At 41.5% G+C, this 21,144-nt stretch overlaps 1 protein-coding gene across 4 annotated transcripts; it reads right to left on the reverse strand.

The window, feature by feature from the left end:
* Window positions 1-470: 470 nt before the first annotated feature.
* LOC105941478 (uncharacterized) lies at window positions 471-19,446 on the reverse strand. Of its 4 annotated transcripts, none has more exons than XM_024803591.2 (3): window positions 19,332-19,444; window positions 9,858-10,115; window positions 471-3,652 (listed from the first exon to the last, which is right to left on the reverse strand). In XM_024803591.2, exon 3 carries the CDS (start codon window positions 3,645-3,647, stop codon window positions 2,328-2,330), a length of 1,320 nt encoding a protein of 439 aa, XP_024659359.2. In that variant the 5' UTR covers window positions 3,648-3,652; window positions 9,858-10,115; window positions 19,332-19,444; the 3' UTR covers window positions 471-2,327. The 4 variants fall into 4 exon arrangements, with proteins under 4 accessions (XP_024659359.2, XP_076744618.1, XP_024659358.2 ...); XM_076888503.1 differs by lacking the exon at window positions 9,858-10,115 and adding an exon at window positions 18,956-19,047; XM_024803590.2 differs by lacking the exon at window positions 9,858-10,115 and having other exon boundaries at window positions 19,332-19,446.
* Between the last annotated feature and the right edge of the window lie 1,698 nt (window positions 19,447-21,144).

Below are 21,144 nucleotides of genomic sequence, written 5' to 3' on the forward strand. Positions count from 1 at the left end.
TATTACTACAAATAGCAGTGGAATTTTCTCGAAAGCTCAACATTATTCCCAACATACTGGATGTCAGTGTGGGCCTTGGGAGATGCAGGTCATTCAGATTGGCACCTTGGTGGCTGAATAAGCATTTGTCATTGTGGTATACCATATGGTGAGGCATGTACCAAACTCACCATCAGTGCGAGCAGGTGTTTCAGTTTGACCAGAAGGTAATCTGTTCTGACATTCTGCTTCTCTCTGTGATCAGATGATGGGAATAATGTTTAGTTTTTAAGATTACATGGATGTTTGCACAGAACAGATAACACCATTCATATAGTCAACATATTTTACATAATATTAACATGACAATATTAACATCCACTTTGTTCTGCGTGCATAGATTTTAACCAGTGGCCTTTTAATTATGAGTTTTATTTAGACTTTTAGTAAATAGCCATGCAATTCATGAAACAAGAATCAGGAGGTTCTGGTAGAATTCTGTTGCTTTTTAATTGGACGGTTTGACTAAACTTAGAAAACATACAAAATTAATAACAGTTCAAAGGAAATCTTTCTACATGCTGGCTGCCAGCTTCAGACAGGCGTGTGAAATGCATATACTATTATTATATATTGTACATATATTTATTAGTTTCAGATGTAGCCATTCTTGTATTTTGCTTGTTTACATTATTGTATTTTGCACAACTCTGTTGCTTGTGAAGCTCGCACACAAGAATTTCACTCACATGTGCTGTACCAATGTACCTGCACATGTGATGTGTCAATAAAAGTGATTTGACTTGATTTTCCATGTCTTTTGTGAACATTTCAAACTGTGTAGCTCTAACAGGCGGTTGGCTAACACATACAGCACCACCTCATTACAACGATGAGAGGTTCCAGTGGAAAAAATACATACTGCAATAACAATAAAGCAACAGCACTTTTTCCAGTTGTTACACTTATATCTTTCATTACAAGCAATTCATGTTAGAATACTTACGGAATTAAGCACTGCTACTTTTAACATGGACATCATACTAAAAAGTGTTGCTTAGGTAACAAACAGGCAATTCACAGGATAAGTGTTCATATGGAGAGCCTTCAGTTTTCAGGCCCCTCTTCTGTGAAACCAGTTTCCAGTTTGAATTCAGGAGACAGACGCTATTTCTACTTTCAAGATTAGGCTTAAAACTTTCCTTTTTGCTAAAGCGTATAGTTAGGGCTGGACCAAGTGACCCTGAATCCTCCCTTAGTTATGCTGCAATAGGTGTAGGCTGCCGGGGATTCCTTTCCGGGAGTTTTTCCTTTCCAGTCACCTTTCTCGCTCACTCTGTGTTAATAGACCTCTCTGCATGGAATCAAATCTGTTATTAATCTCTGTCTCTCTTCCACAGCATGTCTTTATCCTGTTTTTCTTCTTTGCCCCAACCAGATGGCCCCGCCCCTCCCTGAGCCTGGTTCTGCTGGAGGTTTCTTCCTGTGAAAAGGGAGTTTTTCCTTCCCCCTTCGCCAAAGTGCTTGTTCATAGGGGGTCATATGATTGTTGGGTTTTTTTCTGTATCTACTGTACAATATAAAGCGCCTTGAGGCAACTTTTGTTGTGATTTGGCGCTATATAAATAAAATTGAATTGAATTGAATATGCAACACTTATGAGGTCATAACTGATCTAATGGACTTCCACACAGTAACACTGAACAGGAGATTAAAGCTGAATTCTGTAAAGCCTGATTAAGATTGACCCAGCAGAAGAGCATTGGTTCAGATCCCTCGTGTTTCTAGCTGTGTTCAAATGAACTTTGTCAGGATAATGTCCCATTAGTCTGCCACTTTTGTCACAGCAGGACACTTTGTAGGTTTGCTGATGCCTCAATAGGTTTGTGTTACGGATGAAAGACTTCACACTGCTCATATTTCAGTGGATTAACTTTAGTGTGGATGAGCTGATGATTTTTTAGATGATGAAACCTAGCACAAGACTTTCCACACTAAGCACAGTTGAAAGGTTTAACTCCAGTATGAATGAGCTGATGTCGTTTTAAGTTGCAACTCTGAGTAAAAGATTTTCCACATTGATTACAGATAAATGATTTAACTCCACTGTGGATGAGTTGATGTCTTTTTAAGTGACCAATAAAAGTAAAAGACTTTCCACACTGATCACAAACAAATGCTTTAACGCCACTGTGGATGAGCTCATGTTGTTTTAAGTCTCTTTTCTGATTAAAAGACTTTCCACACTGATCACAGTTGAATGCCTTGACACCAGTATGAATGACCCGATGTGCTTTTAAGTAACCAAGCCGTGCAAACGACTTTCCACAGTGATCACAGCTGAAATGTTAAGCTCCTGGGTGGATGACCTCATGGACTTTTAAGCTGTAACTGTGAGCAAAAGCCTTTCCACACTGACCACAAACAAATGGTTTAACTCCACTGTGGATAACCTGATGCGTTTTTAAGTGACCAATCAGAGTAAATGACTTTCCACACTGATCACAACTGAAAGGTTTAACTCCACTGTGGGTGAGCAGATGGACTTTTAAGCTGTAACTGTGAGCAAAAGCTTTTCCACACTGACCACAAACAAATGCTTTAACTCCACTATGGATAACCTGATGCGATTTTAAGTGACCAATCTGAGTAAAAGACTTTCCACACTGATCACAGCTGAATGCTTTGACCCCAGCATGGATGAGCTGATGTGTTTTTATGTGGCCAATCTGAGTAAAAGCTTTTCCACACTGACCACAAACAAATGATTTAACTCCAGCATGGATGACTTGATGTCTTTTTAAGTGACCAATCTGAGTAAAAGCTTTTCCACACTGACCACAAACAAATGATTTAACACCAGCATGCGTGACTTCATGTCTTTTTAAGTTACCAATCTGAGTAAAAGCTTTTCCACACTGACTACAAACAAATGATTTAACACCAGCATGCGTGACTTCATGTCTTTTTAAGTACCTTTTCTGAGTAAAGGACTTTCCACACTGATTGCAGCTGAATTCTTTAACTCCACTGTGGATGAGCTGATGTGTTTTTAAGTCGCTTTTCTGAGTAAAAGACTTTCCACATTGATCACAGCTGAATGCCTTGGCACCAGTATGAATGACCTGATGTGCTTTTAAGTGATCAAGGCGATTAAAAGACTTTCCACACTGATCACAGCTGAATGCTTTGACTCCAGCATGGATGAGCTGATGTACTTTTAAGTTGCTACTCAGAGTAAAAGACTTTCCACACTGATCACAGCGGAACGCCTTGACACCAGTATGAATGAGCTGATGTCTTTTTAAGTTGCTACTCAGAGTAAAAGACTTTCCACATTGATCACAGCTGAATGCCTTAATACCAGTATGAATGAGCTGATGAGTTTTTAAGGGACCAAGTCGATTAAAAGACTTTCCACACTGATCACAGCTGAATGCTTTGACTCCAGTATGGATGAGCTGATGTACTTTTAAGCTGCTACTCCGAGTGAAAGACTTTCCACATTGATCACAGGTAAAGCTTCTGTTCCCACTATCGATGCACTGGCGTCTTCTGGGCTGCTTCATAGTGGTCAAAGGGACAACAACTGGATCTGTGCTTGCCGGCGTTGGCTGTTTTTTGCTGATGTCCTCAATGTGTTGAGGTTTTGGCCTGCTTTCCCACATCTCTCCTATAATGACAAAGAAATAAAACAGAAAACCAAATGCAGTTATGGTAAGAAGTAACCCATAAACTGTACAGATGTACACATGGCATTCTTAGAACCTTATTCAGATCAAAAGCATCCTCATAAATAAAATATCAATTTCAGAATTTTTAAAAAATATTTGTACTTCGCATTGCTTCTTAATACTTCTCCTTTAATGGTTTTTGTCTATTTCTACTACTATTTACACTGTAGATATATAGTGAAGATTAAAGACTCAAAGGGTTTATTGTCATATGTACAAGAAGAAAAAGCATTTCTCTGTGCAATGAAATTCTTTCTTTGCTGCCACACACACATGCCGGTTAAGTTAAGGGTTGAAAGAAAGTATGTATATATACACAAATGACACCACATAAAATATAAATAATACAAATAAATAAGTGAAGATAAAATTTAAATCTGAGATAGAAAATAAACCCCCACGTATAAGCTTAAAAACACTACAAAAGACCAAGGATAAAGGAGGATTAGAACTACCTAACTTTCAGCACTACTTCTTAGCCAACAGGCTTCAGTTTACCTCAGGATGGCTAAAACATACCCTCTTAGATGAACCTTTGCTAGATGTAGAACAAGCACTTTGCAATAATCTAGAGCTTATCAGCTCAAACATCCAACGACATGAATGCTTCAAAAGCGTCAACATCGGCTCTTCTCTGACAGCATGGTGGGAGTTTCTAAAATTGACGGCGTCTTCATTAATCCCATGCAAACGTACACCTATCTGGAACAACCCTGACATATTACAAAACAATAATATGATAAACTTTTCAGCTTGGAGTGGTAAAGGAATCAAATATTTAGAACATATACTAGAAGGAACAGAATTTATTTCATTTGACAGACTAGTTACACAATATGGGATCAACAAGAAAAGATTTTTAGAATATCAACAAATTAAATCCATAGTAAAAAAGAAATTTAAACCGGGTCAAGTTGAACTACAAACACCACCAAGTGTGGTTCAATTTCTTACTCTTAAAACCCCCAAATTACTATCCAAAATATACAGAATGCTTTCTAAAACAGACGAATCAATATCACTTCCTATTGCAAAATGGGAAGCGGATTTATCAGTTAACTTAGACCAAAACTTCTGGTCTCAGATTTGCTTAAAAACCTTTCATCTAATTAGAAATCCCAGTCTTCAATTAATTCAATACAAAATATTACATAGAGTGCACTATACAGGTCATCGGATGTTCAAGATGGGCTTTACGTCTACCAACAACTGCTCACACTGTCAAACCAAAACACCGGACATTTATATCCACGCTCTTTGGTTCTGTCCACCAGTTCAGAAGTTTTGGTGCGAGATATGTGAAGACTTATCGAAGTGTCTGAAATGTAACATTCCAACTTCCCCCTTAGTGTGTTTGTTGGGCAGCTTAGATAATGTCACTTCAGAAAAGAATATCGCCCATATGGTTTTCACTGCCCTATGCATAGCCAAGAAAACAGTCCTCATGAACTGGAAAAATAAAAATAATCTTAATTCTAACCAATATAGAAATTATCTATTAAAAATGGTAAATGGCCCGCATTTGTATAGCGCTTTAGTCAGTCCCTAAGGACCCCAAAGCGCTTTACACTACATTCAGTCATTCACACACTGGCAATGGCAAGCTACAGTGGGGCAAAAAAGTATTTAGTCAGCCACTGATTGTGCAAGTTCCCCCACTTAAAATGATAACAGAGGTCAGTAATTTGCACCAGAGGTACACTTCAACTGTGAGAGACAGAATGTGAAAAAAAAATCCATGAATTCACATGGTAGGATTTGTAAAGAATTTATTCGTAAATCAGGGTGGAAAATAAGTATTTGGTCACCTCAAACAAGGAAAATCTCTGGCTCTCACAGACCTGTAACGTCCTCTGTAAGAAGCTTTTCTGTCCCCCACTCGTTACCTGTATGAATGGCACCTGTTTGAACTCATCATCTGTATAAAAGACACCTGTCCACAGCCTCAAACAGTCAGACTCCAAACTCCGCCATGGCCAAGACCAAAAAGCTGTCGAAGGACACCAGGAAAAGTATTGTAGACCTGCACCAGACTTGGAAGAGTGAATCTACAATAGGCAAGCAGCTTGGTGTGAAAAAAATCAACTGTGGAAGCAATCATCAGAAAATGGAAGACATACAAGACCACTGATAATCTCCCTCGATCTGGGGCTCCACGCAAGATCTCATCCCGTGGGGTCAAAATGATCATGAGAACGGTGAGCAAAGATCCCAGAACCACACGGGGGGACCTGGTGAATGACCTGCAGAGAGCTGGGACCAAAGTAACAAAGGTCACCATCAGTAACACACTACAACGGCAGGGAATCAAATCCCGCAGTGCCAGACGTGTTCCGCTGCTGAAGCCAGTGCATGTCCAGGCCCGTCTGAAGTTTGCCAGAGAGCACATGGATGATACAGCAGAGGATTGGGAGAATGTCATGTGGTCAGATGAAACCAAAGTAGAACTTTTTGGTATAAACTCAACTCGTCGTGTTTGGAGGAAGAAGAATACTGAGTTGCATCCCAAGAACACCATACCTACTGTGAAGCATGGGGGTGGAAACATCATGCTATGGGGCTGTTTTTATGCCAAGGGGACAGGACGACTGATCCGTGTTAAGGACAGAATGAATGGGGCCATGTATCGTGAGATTTTGAGCCAAAACCTCCTTCCATCAGTGAGAACTTTGAAGATGAAACGAGGCTGGGTCTTCCAACATGACAATGATCCACAACACACCGCCCAGGCAACAAAGGAGTGGCTCCGTAAGAAGCATTTGAAAGTCCTGGAGTGGCCTAGCCAGTCTCCAGACCTCAACCCCATAGAAAATCTGTGGCGGGAGTTGAAAGTCCGTGTTGCTCGGCGACAGCCCCAAAACATCACTGCTCTCGAGAAGATCTGCATGGAGGAATGGGCCAAAATACCAGCTACTGTGTGTGCAAACCTGGTAAAGACCTATAGTAAACGTTTGACCTCTGTTATTGCCAACAAAGGTTATGTTACAAAGTATTGAGTTGTATTTTTGTTATTGACCAAATACTTATTTTCCACCCTGATTTACGAATAAATTCTTTACAAATCCTACCATGTGGATTCATGGATTTTTTTTTTTTCCACATTCTGTCTCTCACAGTTGAAGTGTACCTCTGGTGCAAATTACTGACCTCTGTCATCATTTTAGGTGGGGGAACTTGCACAATCGGTGGCTGACTAAATATTTTTTTGCCCCACTGTACATTGTAGGCACAGCTGCCCTGGGGCGCACTGACAGAGGCGAGGCTGCCGGACACTGGCGCCACCGGGCCCTCTGACCACCACCAGTAGGCAAACAAGGTTAGTATGCAGCCAGGAGGCAGCCTGGGATCGAACCACCGACCTTCTGATTAGTGGCTGACCTGCTCTGCCACCTGAGCTACAGCCATCGAGATTACATTAGTCTCGATACAGCCTCTGCCACCACATCAGATCAATTGCTCTGGGCTCCTTTGATTAGCTCCATCACCTAGTGGGGGTGGGGGGGGGTCATAGTTTTGTCCCACCTTCGCTGTTGTGATTGGTGTGGGGGTAGGGACACGCTTAGGGCGTCGGGGGATTCCCCAGGAGCATCTTCCTTGGGGGGGCTCAACCCGGGATAGCAGTCATGGCCTATTAGGGGCTCTGTTGGCTCTTAGGTGACTGTTTCCTCGTGGCTGCGTGCAGCGGGGCTAGGGGAGGGTCGACACTGCTGTTCTGGGCCCCGGTCCGGATGGGCCTTCTCACACCCCCGTTCTCTGCGACCTGCTGGAGCGGGGGGGCCAGGAGGAGGAGTTGGCCGTCCGACTGGGGTCTGGAGTGTGGGGCCTCCCTGCTGCTGCGGAGTCGGGGTGGTCTGCTTCTCCCCACCGCAGGGAAAAGGGTAACACCACCTGGGTCTGGGTGCAGTTTCCCCCTCCAGGGGCAAGGGTACCTAGACCCGGTTCTTAGAGTACGCTTGGGGAGTGTGATTGTGTGTACAGCGTCTCTTTATGTCTGTCTCCACGTTGGTTGAGTGTGGAGTAAGTGCATATGAGAGCATGAGGGTGGGAATGGATGTTTGCATCTGTGTGTGCCTGTATGTCTTGTCTATATGTCAGGTTGGGTATCAGACGCCACCTCTCTGGGGACATCTCAGGCCCTCAAAGGTAAGGAGGCCTATCTCCCCGCACCACTTCCCCTGCCAGTGGCAGATGCCCTCAGACATCGGTGCATTGGTGGTTCTTTGTGTCCGGGGATGGGCGCCCAGGTACACACCGACTCACTCCTTGGTGGCTGCTTATCGGGGCCTGGGGCTCGCTTGGGCCACTTCGGGGGTGGGGTGCCCTCAGCCTCTCAGCCTGGGACTCGGTTACTCTGTCTTATCAGTGCTGAGGGTGAGGTTGTTGTCCTCATACCATGACACCAGACAGGCCACCTCTCTCCTACAAGCCGTCATTCCACATATTGATTATAACGTGGAATGACGTTGAGATGTTCAATGATTTGGTGCAAATTACCGTATTTTCACGACCATAAGACGCACTGTGCTAAAAGGCGCAGTCTCAGTTATGTGTGCCATTACTGTATTTAACACACACATAAGGCGCACTGGATCATAGGGCGCATACAAGTACCGTATGCGTATTTAAAAATAAAGCGGGAGCAAACCTGAGTTCGGTACCTTACTCACATTTTTATTACCAGTAATAGTCATCATCAACAACACACAAGCATACAAGTGTGCGTATTTAAAAATAAAGCAGGAGCAAAACAAAGTTTGGTACTCACATTTTTATCATCAATCAAACCCATCGAAGTCCTCATCCTCTGTGTCTGAATTGAACAGCTGCGCTAAATCTTCATCAAACATGCCAGGTTCACTTTCTTCACTGTCAGAGTCACTTTCCGTGCCGTGCGGCTCCTCGGAAATGATGCCGGCTTTTGCGAAAGCTCGAACAACAGTGCCAGCAGACATGTTAGCCCAAGCATCTACAATCCATTGGCAAATTGTGGCGTAACTCGCCCGGCGCTGGTTTCCACTCTTGGTTAAACTGTGGTCTCCATCGGTCATCCATCGCTGGATGTGTTTGTCGCCGATGTGTTTGCTGCAGTAGGAGCGGAAGATGGCCAGCTTTTCCTTATAATCCGCTGGAAGTTGCTGCGCTACCGTAGTCCTGGTCCGGAGGGAAAAATGGCACCGTTTCATAAAAAGTGAAAGTGAAACTGCTTTTAGCCGAATGGTGACCGTCGAAACGCTTCTCCCGCTCGTTCTTTGCTCGATGATCGCCTTATGTCCGCGGAAACTCAGCTGCGTTTTCTTGACCTGCCGGAGCTTGTTTTCCAGCTTCCTCCACTTGCGAACCATCGATTCGTTAATCTTAAATTCTCTCGCCGCTGCTCGATTTCCATGTTCCTCCACGTAGCTGATGGCCTTCAGTTTAAACTGTGCTTCGTAAGCGTGTCTCTTTGCCATTTTCAGGGTTGTTAAAACAACGATGTCCTGCATAACGCACATACCTGTTCTTTTATACAGGTATGTGCAATAAAGTCAACGCACACACTTCACCCTTTAGCGTTCTCATGGTGTTCTCTACTACGTCCTCCTTACAACACACAGGGCGCACTGCGCTATAGGGCGCGCCGCACTTTTTGAAGAAAATCTAAGACTTTTAAGTGCGCCTTATGGTTGTGAAAATACGGTATGGGAAAAGTAGGAGTTAAATGAGTTTAGAATAAACCTGCAATGATACTTGTCTCTGTGATGCTGAATACTTTATTACACTTATGAGTTGTAGTTGGTTGCAAATGTGAAGTTGTTTTAACCTAAAGACTTTGTCTTCTAGGATACAGGCTCTGGGTGGAGCTGGGAGTTAAACAAGCTAAACATTTAATTACTGACTAATGTTTTTACACAGGGTTACAGGTTGGAGTGAAGCTGCTCCAAGTGGGAAACCCTGGAGATTGTTGCACAGTCTCCCTAAAACATTCTTTTACATGTCTCATTGGGGAGTTGACACATGGCGAGAGCCGTGTGGCACAAGAGGAGTGTCATTTTTTTTAATTTGCATATGTCGTGAGGTGCCATGACGAGAAGGAGTGACTGAGGGGATCGTCCACAACGTGGAAGCTGAGGCCAGGAGAGAGGCTTCAGGAGGATCAGAGATCACCTTCAGCACAGCAGACATCGCGCAGAGAGCTGTGCTACTGGGCTTCTAGGAGATCATCAAGAGGAGTCTTTGCACAGCAGACAACTATAAGGAGTGGAAGAGTTTTGACGTTGAAGTTGAGGAAGACAACTAAGGTGTACGACGTGCTCTGCCTTAAATCGTCCGGGGCATTGGAACATGAGAACCTGAGGGATGAAGGGAGGGTGCCAAGCTCCAAAAGTGACAGCGCAGAGGAGGTCCAGCGATGGACTTGTGGTTCTGTGAAAAGCACAAATGCCAGGTGACTGTGAAATAACTAACAGCACTTTTTCCACAAGTGAAGCCAGTGACTTACTATCCTAAAAGATTAGACCTAGTTGCTTGTGCTTTACCTCCATGCGTGAGATCAGTATATGCAGCGGCTCAAACTGTACAATGTTCCGGAAAATAGTTTTATTTCACCCTTTGACACTGTTAGTTCCACACGAGGTGGATGTTTTACTACTGCATGCTAAAATGACCTTTCTGTAAGCTACAAGACACTTGTCTCTAATGTCACTATTACTCTCACAACCACACAATCATAAAATGGGGCACAATTCTGAATCCGTCAACCCTTTTGCCAATGAAAGAAGAGGGCACTGCTCATGAGTGTAGAGAGCACGTGGAGGAGGAGTGTAAGCCCAGGGATGACGTAATAGATGTGCCACTCGTTGAGGGAAAGGTTTGGTTTGTTGATGGTTTGAGCTTTACAACAGCAGAAGGACAGGCTAAAACAGGTTTTTACTGTAGTAGATAGTGAGAAAGTTATCTGTGCAGGACAACTAGCATGTTTCATATCTGCTTAAGCAGCAGAGATAGTAGCTTTAACGGAAGCGTGTAAAGCTGCAGAGAGACAATATACACTGATGGCCAATATGCAGTTGCTACATTACATTTCTTTGAAGTGCAGTGGGTGAGACGAGATGTGACAGCCTCTACAGGGAAGCCTGTAGAACACGCCAAACTCCTGCAAAATCTGCTGGAAGCAATAATATTGCCCAGTAGAATTGCCATTTGTAAATGTGTACACACATGTGAGGGAAAGATCCAGTTGCATTAGGGAATGCTTTTGCAGATAAGATCACAAGAGAGGCAGCTTTCGGAGCACATGGTGTTCACATTTTAGCGGTGCAACACCAACAGATGTTGCCTATTATACGAGATGTACTGGCAGACATGCAGGCCCACTCACCTACTGCAGAAAAACAGTTTGGCTCACAAAAGCAGCGAGCTTGCAGGATGGTGTTTATTGTCTATGTAATAACCCAATACTGCCTCAGAATTTGTATGACCGCTGCGATTTTGAACCATGGGCCGTGCCATGTCTCGACAGGAGGGATGATGGCAGCAGTAGAGCAACATTTTCATAATCTAGGATTTAATACTTTAAAAAAAAAATAAAAAAAAATTAGGGCTGAACGATATATCGCATTTGCGACAATATCGCGACATGATCAAGTGCAATTTTCTAACCGCAAAGGCTGCGATTATACTGCGATTATATTATACAATTCATGGGCTGCATCCTCCTGAGGCCGCATTTGTAGACCGATTACGTCACAGCGACGCGCCGAAGGCTGTCCAAATTACTACCATATCCCAGAATTCATAGCGCGGCCCAGCCAAACTCCAGTTTCCAGCAATGGCGGCCGCTACTAAGTTTTAAAATTACTCATACTAATCTTTCTGGGTCACAAAATAAACTTTTAACATATTTTCAGGCGAGAAAGTAGTTGTGTAAACATCAAATATCTGCTCGGTTTATCAAGATATCCCATATTTGCAAAAGTGCTTCGACGTTTTCAGAGGGGTCTGCTACCCACCAGCTCGACAGCTAGCCGGGAGCTCGAGGGTTACTGATGCGGCCGAGAACGGCACAACTCCCGGCACATCATTTTCAGATCACCGCGGAGTTTCGCTGCTCGGGTTAAACGTAATATATAAGTCACTTAGACAACCTAAAAATGTTATTGTTGGGCTTTTTTCAGTGTTTTGTTTGTTCGTGAGTAAATCGGTTTGGCTGAGATTAAAGTTATTAGATTAGATAAAATAAAACTTTATTAATCCCCCGGGTGGGTTCCTCCTTGGTTTTCACACAGCTGACTAAACGTCAAACAGAAAACTTATTAAACAGAAGTATGAGACAGTCGAGAATTTACACCAGTGTCTGGTTATATTTTAGATAGCAAGAAGCAGACGGCTGAGTTTATTAAACTCCACCGAGACAGCGGTGACGCTAATCAGAACTAGACCGTCCAATTTCACGCCTTTAAACTTTAAAGGCGTGTTTGTGTGTGTGTTTATACAATTGCTATTATGTTTGCACTTTATGTGTAATGTTACTGACTGCAGAGATCAGTAAGATGTGTGTATTTTTTATTTATTAGTTTTATTTATTTAATATTATTTTTTAATTGAATGACTGTAGTAGTTCACAGATGTCGAAAAACTGAGTGTGGTAAAGCCACTGATTTTGTTTATGTATATTTCTGCAATCTGCACATTGTACTGACTTTCATTTTAATGTTTACACCAGGGTTCCTTGTCAGCACTTTATGCTCAGATGTTTGTAAGCTAAAAATAAACTATTGTGTATGTTCAAATATACTGTTGTGATTGAAGAAGTTAAATAAAAATGTCAGTCATCAATTCATGCATCACCTCATGTCATCATAACAGAGGTCTGTCTTCCAGGAAAGAACAGTTTAAAATTAATGTAATATAGTATTGGCCATACTATATGATGTATTGCTTGTCTTTGTTTAATAATACAGAAGACAAATACCTTAAAAAATAATCGCATATCGCATCGCAATCGCAATATTGGGGCAAAAAAAATCGCAATTAGATTATTTTCCATAATCGTTCAGCCCTAAAAAAAATTGCAGGTCATGTATGATATGTTGCAAGAACAATTCTCGGGGTAATTTGAGACCTAAGAGAGGGAAATTCCCCAGACCCAGTCACCCATTTCAAGTTATTCACATGGACTTTATAGAGCTGTCTAACTGTAATAACTATAAGTACTGTTTTGTGATAGTGTGCCCTTTTTCAAAGTGGGTAGAAATCGTCCCAACTAGGGAAGCAGATGCCATTTCGGTTGCCAAAGCCATATGTAAGAATATCATCCGGGACACGGGATTCCGGAGACCATTTATAGTAATAATGGTCCACACTTTGTAAATGAAGTGATTGGATCAATGGCACAGCATCTAGGGATAACACTAAAACATCATTGTTCATATCACCCACAAAGTGCAGGGTTGGTAGAGAGAACTAATGGCACAGTAAAGCTAAGACTTAGGAAAACAATGGAAGAGAAAGGCAGGACATGGTTAGACTGTATAGAATTAGTTAAGATGTACATGAGGATTACTCCAACAGAGAACGGTCTGACGCTTTGGGATTATATATGGTAGACCATTTAGAGGTTTAGTCTTCTGTAGTGATGATAGAAAAGCAGAAGAGAGAACACATTAGCAGATTGGATGCTTAAAATGTTTAAAAGTAAAGAAGTCATGAGAACAAATCATCTGCCAGATGATTCTGTTTCTCTGCAGGAGCAGAGTCTGAAGTCTGGAGATTAGATGCTCATTAAGGCCATGGAGAGGAAGTGCTGGCCCAGTCCACGGCGGGAAGGTCCCTATCAGGTGCTGCTGACGACGCCCACAGCAGTGAAGATTGCTGAGATAAACACTTGGATACATCAAGTGCACTGCAAGAAGGTAACACGCTTCCTGGCCGACTCTGGGTAATGGTGAAAAGGCCAGCGGTACAAAGGGGGGAGTATATCTCTAGGACCTCTCGTCTCAATCCTGGTGAAGAAACCACTGGATCCAGAACCCAACTTAGAATGGCTAAGGAATGTGCTGTGCACCTTCTTGAGCCTGTTAGCCCTGAGTGGGTTGACAGGAGCGCACTGGGACAGAGCAAACCACACCCAGTACCCGCATGGGTTTTCAACCAACTGCTGGTGGCAGTTGAACACAACCGCTCACATAAACAACGAGACCAATGGTTATGCTTGTGATGCCACTGTCTACACATTCTTCTGGACTGTGGCCATATAGCCACAGAGAGCGAGACAGTTTGTTTGCTTGCCTTAGCAACACATCCAGGAGTAAACGTACTTGGAACACTGCCAAATTTTCAACTCCTCTGAACCTGAATGGATGGTTGATTCACCAGTAGCCAGGAAGGTGAACTGCTCTGGTAAGACAGACCTGCTGGCCTGACTCCAAGTATCTGACTCACTGCAGGACATTGAACAGCTAAACAAACTGGAAGCAGGCCAGTTACCCATGTGTATGAAGGGCAATGGATTAGTCCAAGTTGAAGATTTACCATGGAATTTGTGCAACGTCACCCATTCTTTTTGTCCTCTGCAAGAAGGGGTGTAAACAGAAAAGAGTTTTGTCTACATTTACATCATGAACACTTCTCTAAGCTGGTTGAGGTTTTGAGCCAAGAAGATCAAAACAGCTTGATCTAATTTCCTTCTAAAAATCTTTTTCTGCAGAGACAACAGGAAAGGAGAAGTGTTGTAAATACAGATAATTCACCAGTTGACTCTAACCCCCACAGGATGCCTACAGTGAGAAGATTTGGGGGGTTGATAGGAGTCATAAAAAGGAGTGTTGACCAGGCTGCAGCTTTGAAGTTAGCTGAAAGCAACATGGACCAAACAATAAAATCAACTGATGTGTGTGAATGCCTGTGTCTGTATACAGTTGGATTGTAGTGACATATGATTTTTGAGAATGTTGATTCTTCTTGTTTGATTGTTGACATCCAGTTGTTTACTTGCAAGTTGTAGTTTACTGTGTATGAGATCAATGAGAAGCAGGTTAACTGCTTAAAAGAATTAAGTGTGATGTTTTGCTGCAATAGGAGGTGAATGACATGACAGAAGCCTGTGTATAAATGACGCCTGCGCTGAAAATGTCAAGCAACTGGTGCATGGCTGAGAATATACTACACAGGAATAATTTGGAGCATACAAATAACAAAACAGGAGGGAAATGTTAAAGTGAATTGTTAAATGTTGTCATTTTTATATTTACCATCTCTACATTGTTTCAACTCTGTGATGAAAGGAATAGAGATGGAAAATGTGACGTCATTCAGGGGTAAAACCGCAAAGGATTCTGGGAACTTGTGGCAAGAGGTACAAGCGCACGCAGGCTTTCAATTGAAATCAGTTACACTGTGATAAAAAGAAACACAAAAAAATGGCAAGAAGCTGTTGTATTATTAACTGCAATAGCCGGTCCCATGACAGCCACGGGAAGCCGACCGGTAAAGAGATCGGTTGTTATCGGATTACGTCGTTGAAGAGAAATTGTTCGAGCCATGTTTCCGAAGTAACAAAGAGGCGACTGGATTGCAGCCATTCAAAGACCAAATATAACGTCCCAGAACACTCCAGCTCACAGGTTAGTCTGCTATAAGCATTCCCACAAAGGTCAGTCTGCTGTTGTAGTTAATGCGTCATTTTTCTTAACATAACTGGTGATATAGGTTACAAGCAAGTCTGGCGCTGAACAGAAATTGTCGCGCTATGCTCCTTTGTTTATTGTGCATAAATAGTGAATTGTCCTGACACAATATTGCGTTTCGCTTCTGTTATTACCATGGTACATTGACAAAAACATACTTTTATTCACAGGATAAAACAGTTGTTTTCTATCACTAATTGCCCAGTACGATTACAGCATACAATATTATTGTCACTGCTACATTTCTGTGATGCGTACCAGAAATTATTTCCACTACTAATTAATTACCGTTGAGCTTAGGGCTGAACGATTATGGAAAATAATCTAATTGCGATTTTTTTGCCCCAATATTGCGATTGCGATGCGATATGCGATTATTTTTTAAGGTCTTTGTCTTCTGTATTATTAAACAAAGACAAGCAATACATCATATAGTATGGCCTAGGGCTGCTCAATTAATCGAATTTTAATCACGATTACGATCTGGGCTTTCAACGATCATTAAAAATGACTGAGCCGATTATTAGCCCCTCCCTAATTTATCCGCGACACCTTAAAGGCCGGTCCGTGAAAATATTGTCGGGCATAAACCAGTCCGTGGCGCAAAAAAGGTTGGAGACCGCTGATTAAGAGGACCCGAGGGAAGCTCGGAAAGCTAAGCAGAAGTTATTTGGAGAGGAGAGTGACTGCTGTTGGTTGAAAAGAGAGGTAAAAAAAAAAAAAAACTTCAGTGGTGTTGCACACTATTTTATATTATTTTTTTAAAGTCATTGTTAACCCTTTAAAGCCGGTCAGAGCAGCACGCTCCGTTTTGCGTAACTATTTTTAAATCCCTGTAGAACCTGAACCACGTAAGCTAGCGCAATAATTTGTTTTGCATATGAAACCGGAGGAGTTGTACTTACATCTGATGCCATCAGCTTGTCCTCGGTCACGGTTTCGTTCCACATATAGCTTTGCAAAAATTGCATAAAAAGCGCTTGCAGGAACAAAAACATAATATTCCAGAAACACGCTTTGCCGTTCCTATCACTTCCCACAGTGAAATGATGCACATGCTGTTTTCTTTGCAAATTTGCATCATAGGATTGTTTTTTGTTTTTCCTGCAGTATATAAAAATTGGTGTATCTCCAAAATAAAACTATGAAGACACTCAAAATAAATTTCCTGTTGTTGTAAACTATTTTTTGCAACTTTATTGTATTTAAAGTTTTGAGGGATAAGCCTCTTAAATTTCTCCAAGTAGAAATATATGTAAACAAAACAAAAGTGATTTTCAATTTTTTTTGTAGTTTATTGCACTTTTTTGCAATTTATGTAATTACTATGCACTTAATGCATACATATTATTAAAATATGGGCTATAACAGTTGTATTGATGTATAGCAACTTGAAATTCTCCCACAAATGGCACTACAGCATGTAAAAAAAATAATATAAGCTCTGGTGGACTTGGTTCTATAGTAGGTCTTAAAGGGTTAAATAAATATCGTCAAATAATCGTGATTATCATTTTTGCCATAATCGAGCAGCCCTAGTATGGCCAATACTATATTACATTAATTTTAAACTGTTCTTTCCTGGAAGACAGACCTCTGTTATGATGACATGAGGTGATGCATGAATTGATGACTGACATTTTTATTTTACTTCTTCAATCACAACAGTATATTTGAACATACACAATAGTTTATTTTTAGCTTACAAACATCTGAGCATAAAGTGCTGACAAGGAACCCTGGTGTAAACATTAAAATGAAAGTCAGTACAATGTGCAGATTGCAGAAATATACATAAACAAAATCAGTGGCTTTACCACACTCAGTTTTTCGACATCTGTGAACTACTAGACAGTCATTCAATTAAAAAATAATATTAAATAAATAAAACTAATAAATAAAAAATACACACATCTTACTGATCTCTGCAGTCAGTAACATTACACATAAAGTGCAAACATAATAGCAATTGTATAAACACACACACAAACACGCCTTTAAAGTTTAAAGGCGTGAAATTGGACGGTCTAGTTCTGATTAGCGTCACCGCTGTCTCGGTGGAGTTTAATAAACTCGGCCGTCTGCTTCTTGCTATCTAAAATATAACCAGACACTGGTGTAAATTCTCGACTGTCTCATACTTCTGTTTAATAAGTTTTCTGTTTGACGTTTAGTCAGCTGTGTGAAAACCAAGGAGGAACCCACCCGGGGGATTAATAAAGTTTTATTTTATCTAATCTAATAACTTTAATCTCAGCCAAACCGATTTACTCACGAACAAACAAAACACTGAAAAAAGCCCAACAATAACATTTTTAGGTTGTCTAAGTGACTTATATATTACGTTTAACCCGAGCAGCGAAACTCCGCGGTGATCTGAAAATGATGTGCCGGGAGTTGTGCCGTTCTCGGCCGCATCAGTAACCCTCGAGCTCCCGGCTAGCTGTCGAGCTGGTGGGTAGCAGACGCCTCTGAAAACGTCGAAGCACTTTTGCAAATATGGGATATCTTGATAAACCGAGCAGATATTTGATGTTTACACAACTACTTTCTCGCCTGAAAATATGTTAAAAGTTTATTTTGTGACCCAGAAAGATTAGTATGAGTAATTTTAAAACTTAGTAGCGGCCGCCATTGTTGGAAACTGGAGTTTGGCTGGGCCGCGCTATGAATTCTGGGATATGGTAGTAATTTGGACAGCCTTCGGCGCGTCGCTGTGACGTAATCGGTCTACAAATGCGGCCTCAGGAGGATGCAGCCCATGAATTTGGACATGTCCAGAGTATAATCGCAGCCTTTGCGGTTAGAAAATTGCACTTGATCATGTCGCGATATTATCGCAAATGCGATATATCGTTCAGCCCTAGTTGAGCTCAAAGGTCCCATTAATAAACTGTTAACGAATGTGTATTTATGAAGACGATTTGTGAGACTGGTAAACTTATGATATGTACGATGGTCTTTCGTTCTACACGGTGCATTTCAAGGTCCTGTACCCATCCGTCGGTAAACTGTACCTGGGCTTGTTGCAGTGACCCGAAGTTACTAAACTTCACGAGTGCATGCACTCACTCCAAGAACGTATGATTATAAATATGAGCGTGGTGAAAGTTGGGCAGCACGCTAACGTCTTTTGTCCACTCTGTGTGCTCGTACGGGTCTAACCCTTTCACTCCTTTGATTTTTTCCTCGTATCTCTTCTTTGACTTTTCATCAAGTCTGTCTTTGTACGGACCGGCATTGTTCTCCTTTGTTTTGTACATACCTTTTTGGGGGCAAAGAAAAGCCAAGAAGGTATTGGAACGGGAGAATGAACGTTTTGCGGTGCTGCAAATGCTTGCGTTTGATGTGGTACTTGGATTGTTTTGCCACGAGTTCCCAGCATGCAATGCGCGAAAGTCACGTGGTCTGTCGATCTCTATACCTATTTTTCTCTAAACAATTTGAAATTTAGGCCCTGAAATACTCTGCAAGAAACCAAGAGGGTCTCCCACTCGGCAGGCCCTATTCTCCATTTCACCGAGTTAAAACAAATATGTCGTGGGCATTTAATTAGAAGAAACAGTAATAGTGTTTCACCCAGAGTTTTGGGCTTTCACAGCAAAACCTCACAGACGTCAGTGTTGTAGTTCACTCCGACTGGAGGTCCAAATGATTTCAGTGAATCCAAACTAAGAAATAAAATCAGAACAATCACATGTGAACACCATCCACCTTCAACCCACTATGAGCCTTCATATGAAACTAAATCACATAAACTACCTCTGAAAAACCATTGGATCTATTTGTACACATGTCGTATGGAGTCGTATTCCCCTCGTGTTATCACACAGCAACTAAAGCAGCTAGCAGCATGCTAAGATAACTAGCTAAAGGCTAGCGCCAGCTTAATCACGTGTTCAGTCACATATGCTGTGATGTGATGTACCCATAAAAGTGATTTGAGATTGGTTACCTGTGCAGGAGAAAAGACCAAAGACTAGTGATGTGTCCTGTGTGTCGACGCTTCGATACCTGTGTCGGGTAATCTCGGCGAGTTTTTGTGAAACGCGTATCGAGGCTCGCTTTGATTACGTATGCAGTGACGTTCGAGGCCTCGCGGGCAGTCCGTACCATGTGACTGATTCAGGAACTGGCTCGCCGGTTCGCGCCAGATTCGAAATAAAGTGGGCAGCAAAACACAGCTGATTTCCCATCACACTGTGTTGTTGAACCGATTACGTACGTGTTACATAGTTACTTGAGCATTTATTATTTGATGGAACCAGCAAGGAAGAGATTTTTTTTAAATCTCATCTCTTCAAATAAAGTATGCACACAGTAATAAATATCACGAATGATTAGTACCATAATATAAATAAACAACACCACATATCCTATAATCTGATTTCTGTCTTTTTTTAAAAAAGTGAAGCGCCACACACTAGTTTGTGTCATTATCCAGATGTACATAAGCATGATTACAGTTACTAGGGGTGGGTTTTGATTATCGATTAAAATCGATACTTGGATAACGTCATATCGATTCATTAAAATCCTGAATCATTTTTTTAAAATATAAATTCATTTTGCCCGAAATGCCAGAATCTCAGGTTAAACCTCACAAAATTTCAACAACCACCAAACAGCTAAAGCAGTGAATGAGAGCAGGAACACGGATTCTGCACAAAGACGTAAACACAAAGCACGGAGCCTCCGACGGATCTCTCTCCAAACAATATTGAGCGAACCAGCAGCAAAAGAAGATCCAAACTACGCTTCACATAAACATCGTCATGAATTCACTCTGACTTTTGCTGTTTTGTTTCCACCACAATAAAATCACACTTCATGCACAGCTCTCTCTCTCTGTGTACTTCAAGAACAGTTTCCAGTCTAAAAATCTGTTTTCTGCATTATTCGCTTATTTGTTACGCACAATTCTACCGTTGTTTACAGGCTGTCGGCCGCTACTTTTTCCTTTTACTTAATTCCGAAAAGAAAAGCTAATTTCTGCCGTTCAATACTGAAGAAATTTAAAGTTTTTAAAATTATGCAAAATTACAAAACGCTTAGTTGTGTCTCTAATCAAACCTCTGTAACTTTGCTCTGCTTCACTTCAGCTGCATCAGGTAATGTTCATGTGTTGATTAATGGTTTTCTTTTGTTTTTTATGTACTGCAGAATATATTTTTAAAATCCAGGCCAAGAAAATCGCCTTCACGTTTTTCTGTGTTTTATCCTCAATTACTTTGACACAAAGGCATCTGCTGATGCTCACACCTTTGATAAAGTCTCCAAAGTGTCAGCTTTCTTTTTATATCTATAAAAATATACAAAATGTACTGATGCATGATCTGAATTATAATATTTCTGACTGTCTGAGGCAAAATTTCCCCACACAGCCCTAACAGTTACACAATCATAGCAAAACTCTGTCCTGATAGTTTCCAGTTTCTCTTTTGTATCAGACATACTGAGACAATATTCGGGATAAATAACCACGAACACAATTTATTTATTCAGTTTAGAGGTTTACACATCACATCATTATAATCACAGAGCCCGTTTCACTTGAATCGTCCACTTGATGGCGCAGTAGAGCAAATGAAAAGCTTCAGTTCATCACTAGGCTTCATCTCATCATCACTACCAAAGACTGAAGGGGAAGTCCGTGAAAAAGCTGGAGTCAGGCTGGCGAGGCCGTGATGAGCTGGGAAGCATATTTAGCAAAGCCTACCAGCTGCAGGAGAGTGAGTTTTCAAAATAAAAGTTGCTTTCTTCTTCTC

Source organism: Maylandia zebra, linkage group LG9, assembly GCF_041146795.1.
Source record: "Maylandia zebra isolate NMK-2024a linkage group LG9, Mzebra_GT3a, whole genome shotgun sequence".
Lineage (NCBI taxonomy): Eukaryota > Metazoa > Chordata > Actinopteri > Cichliformes > Cichlidae > Maylandia > Maylandia zebra.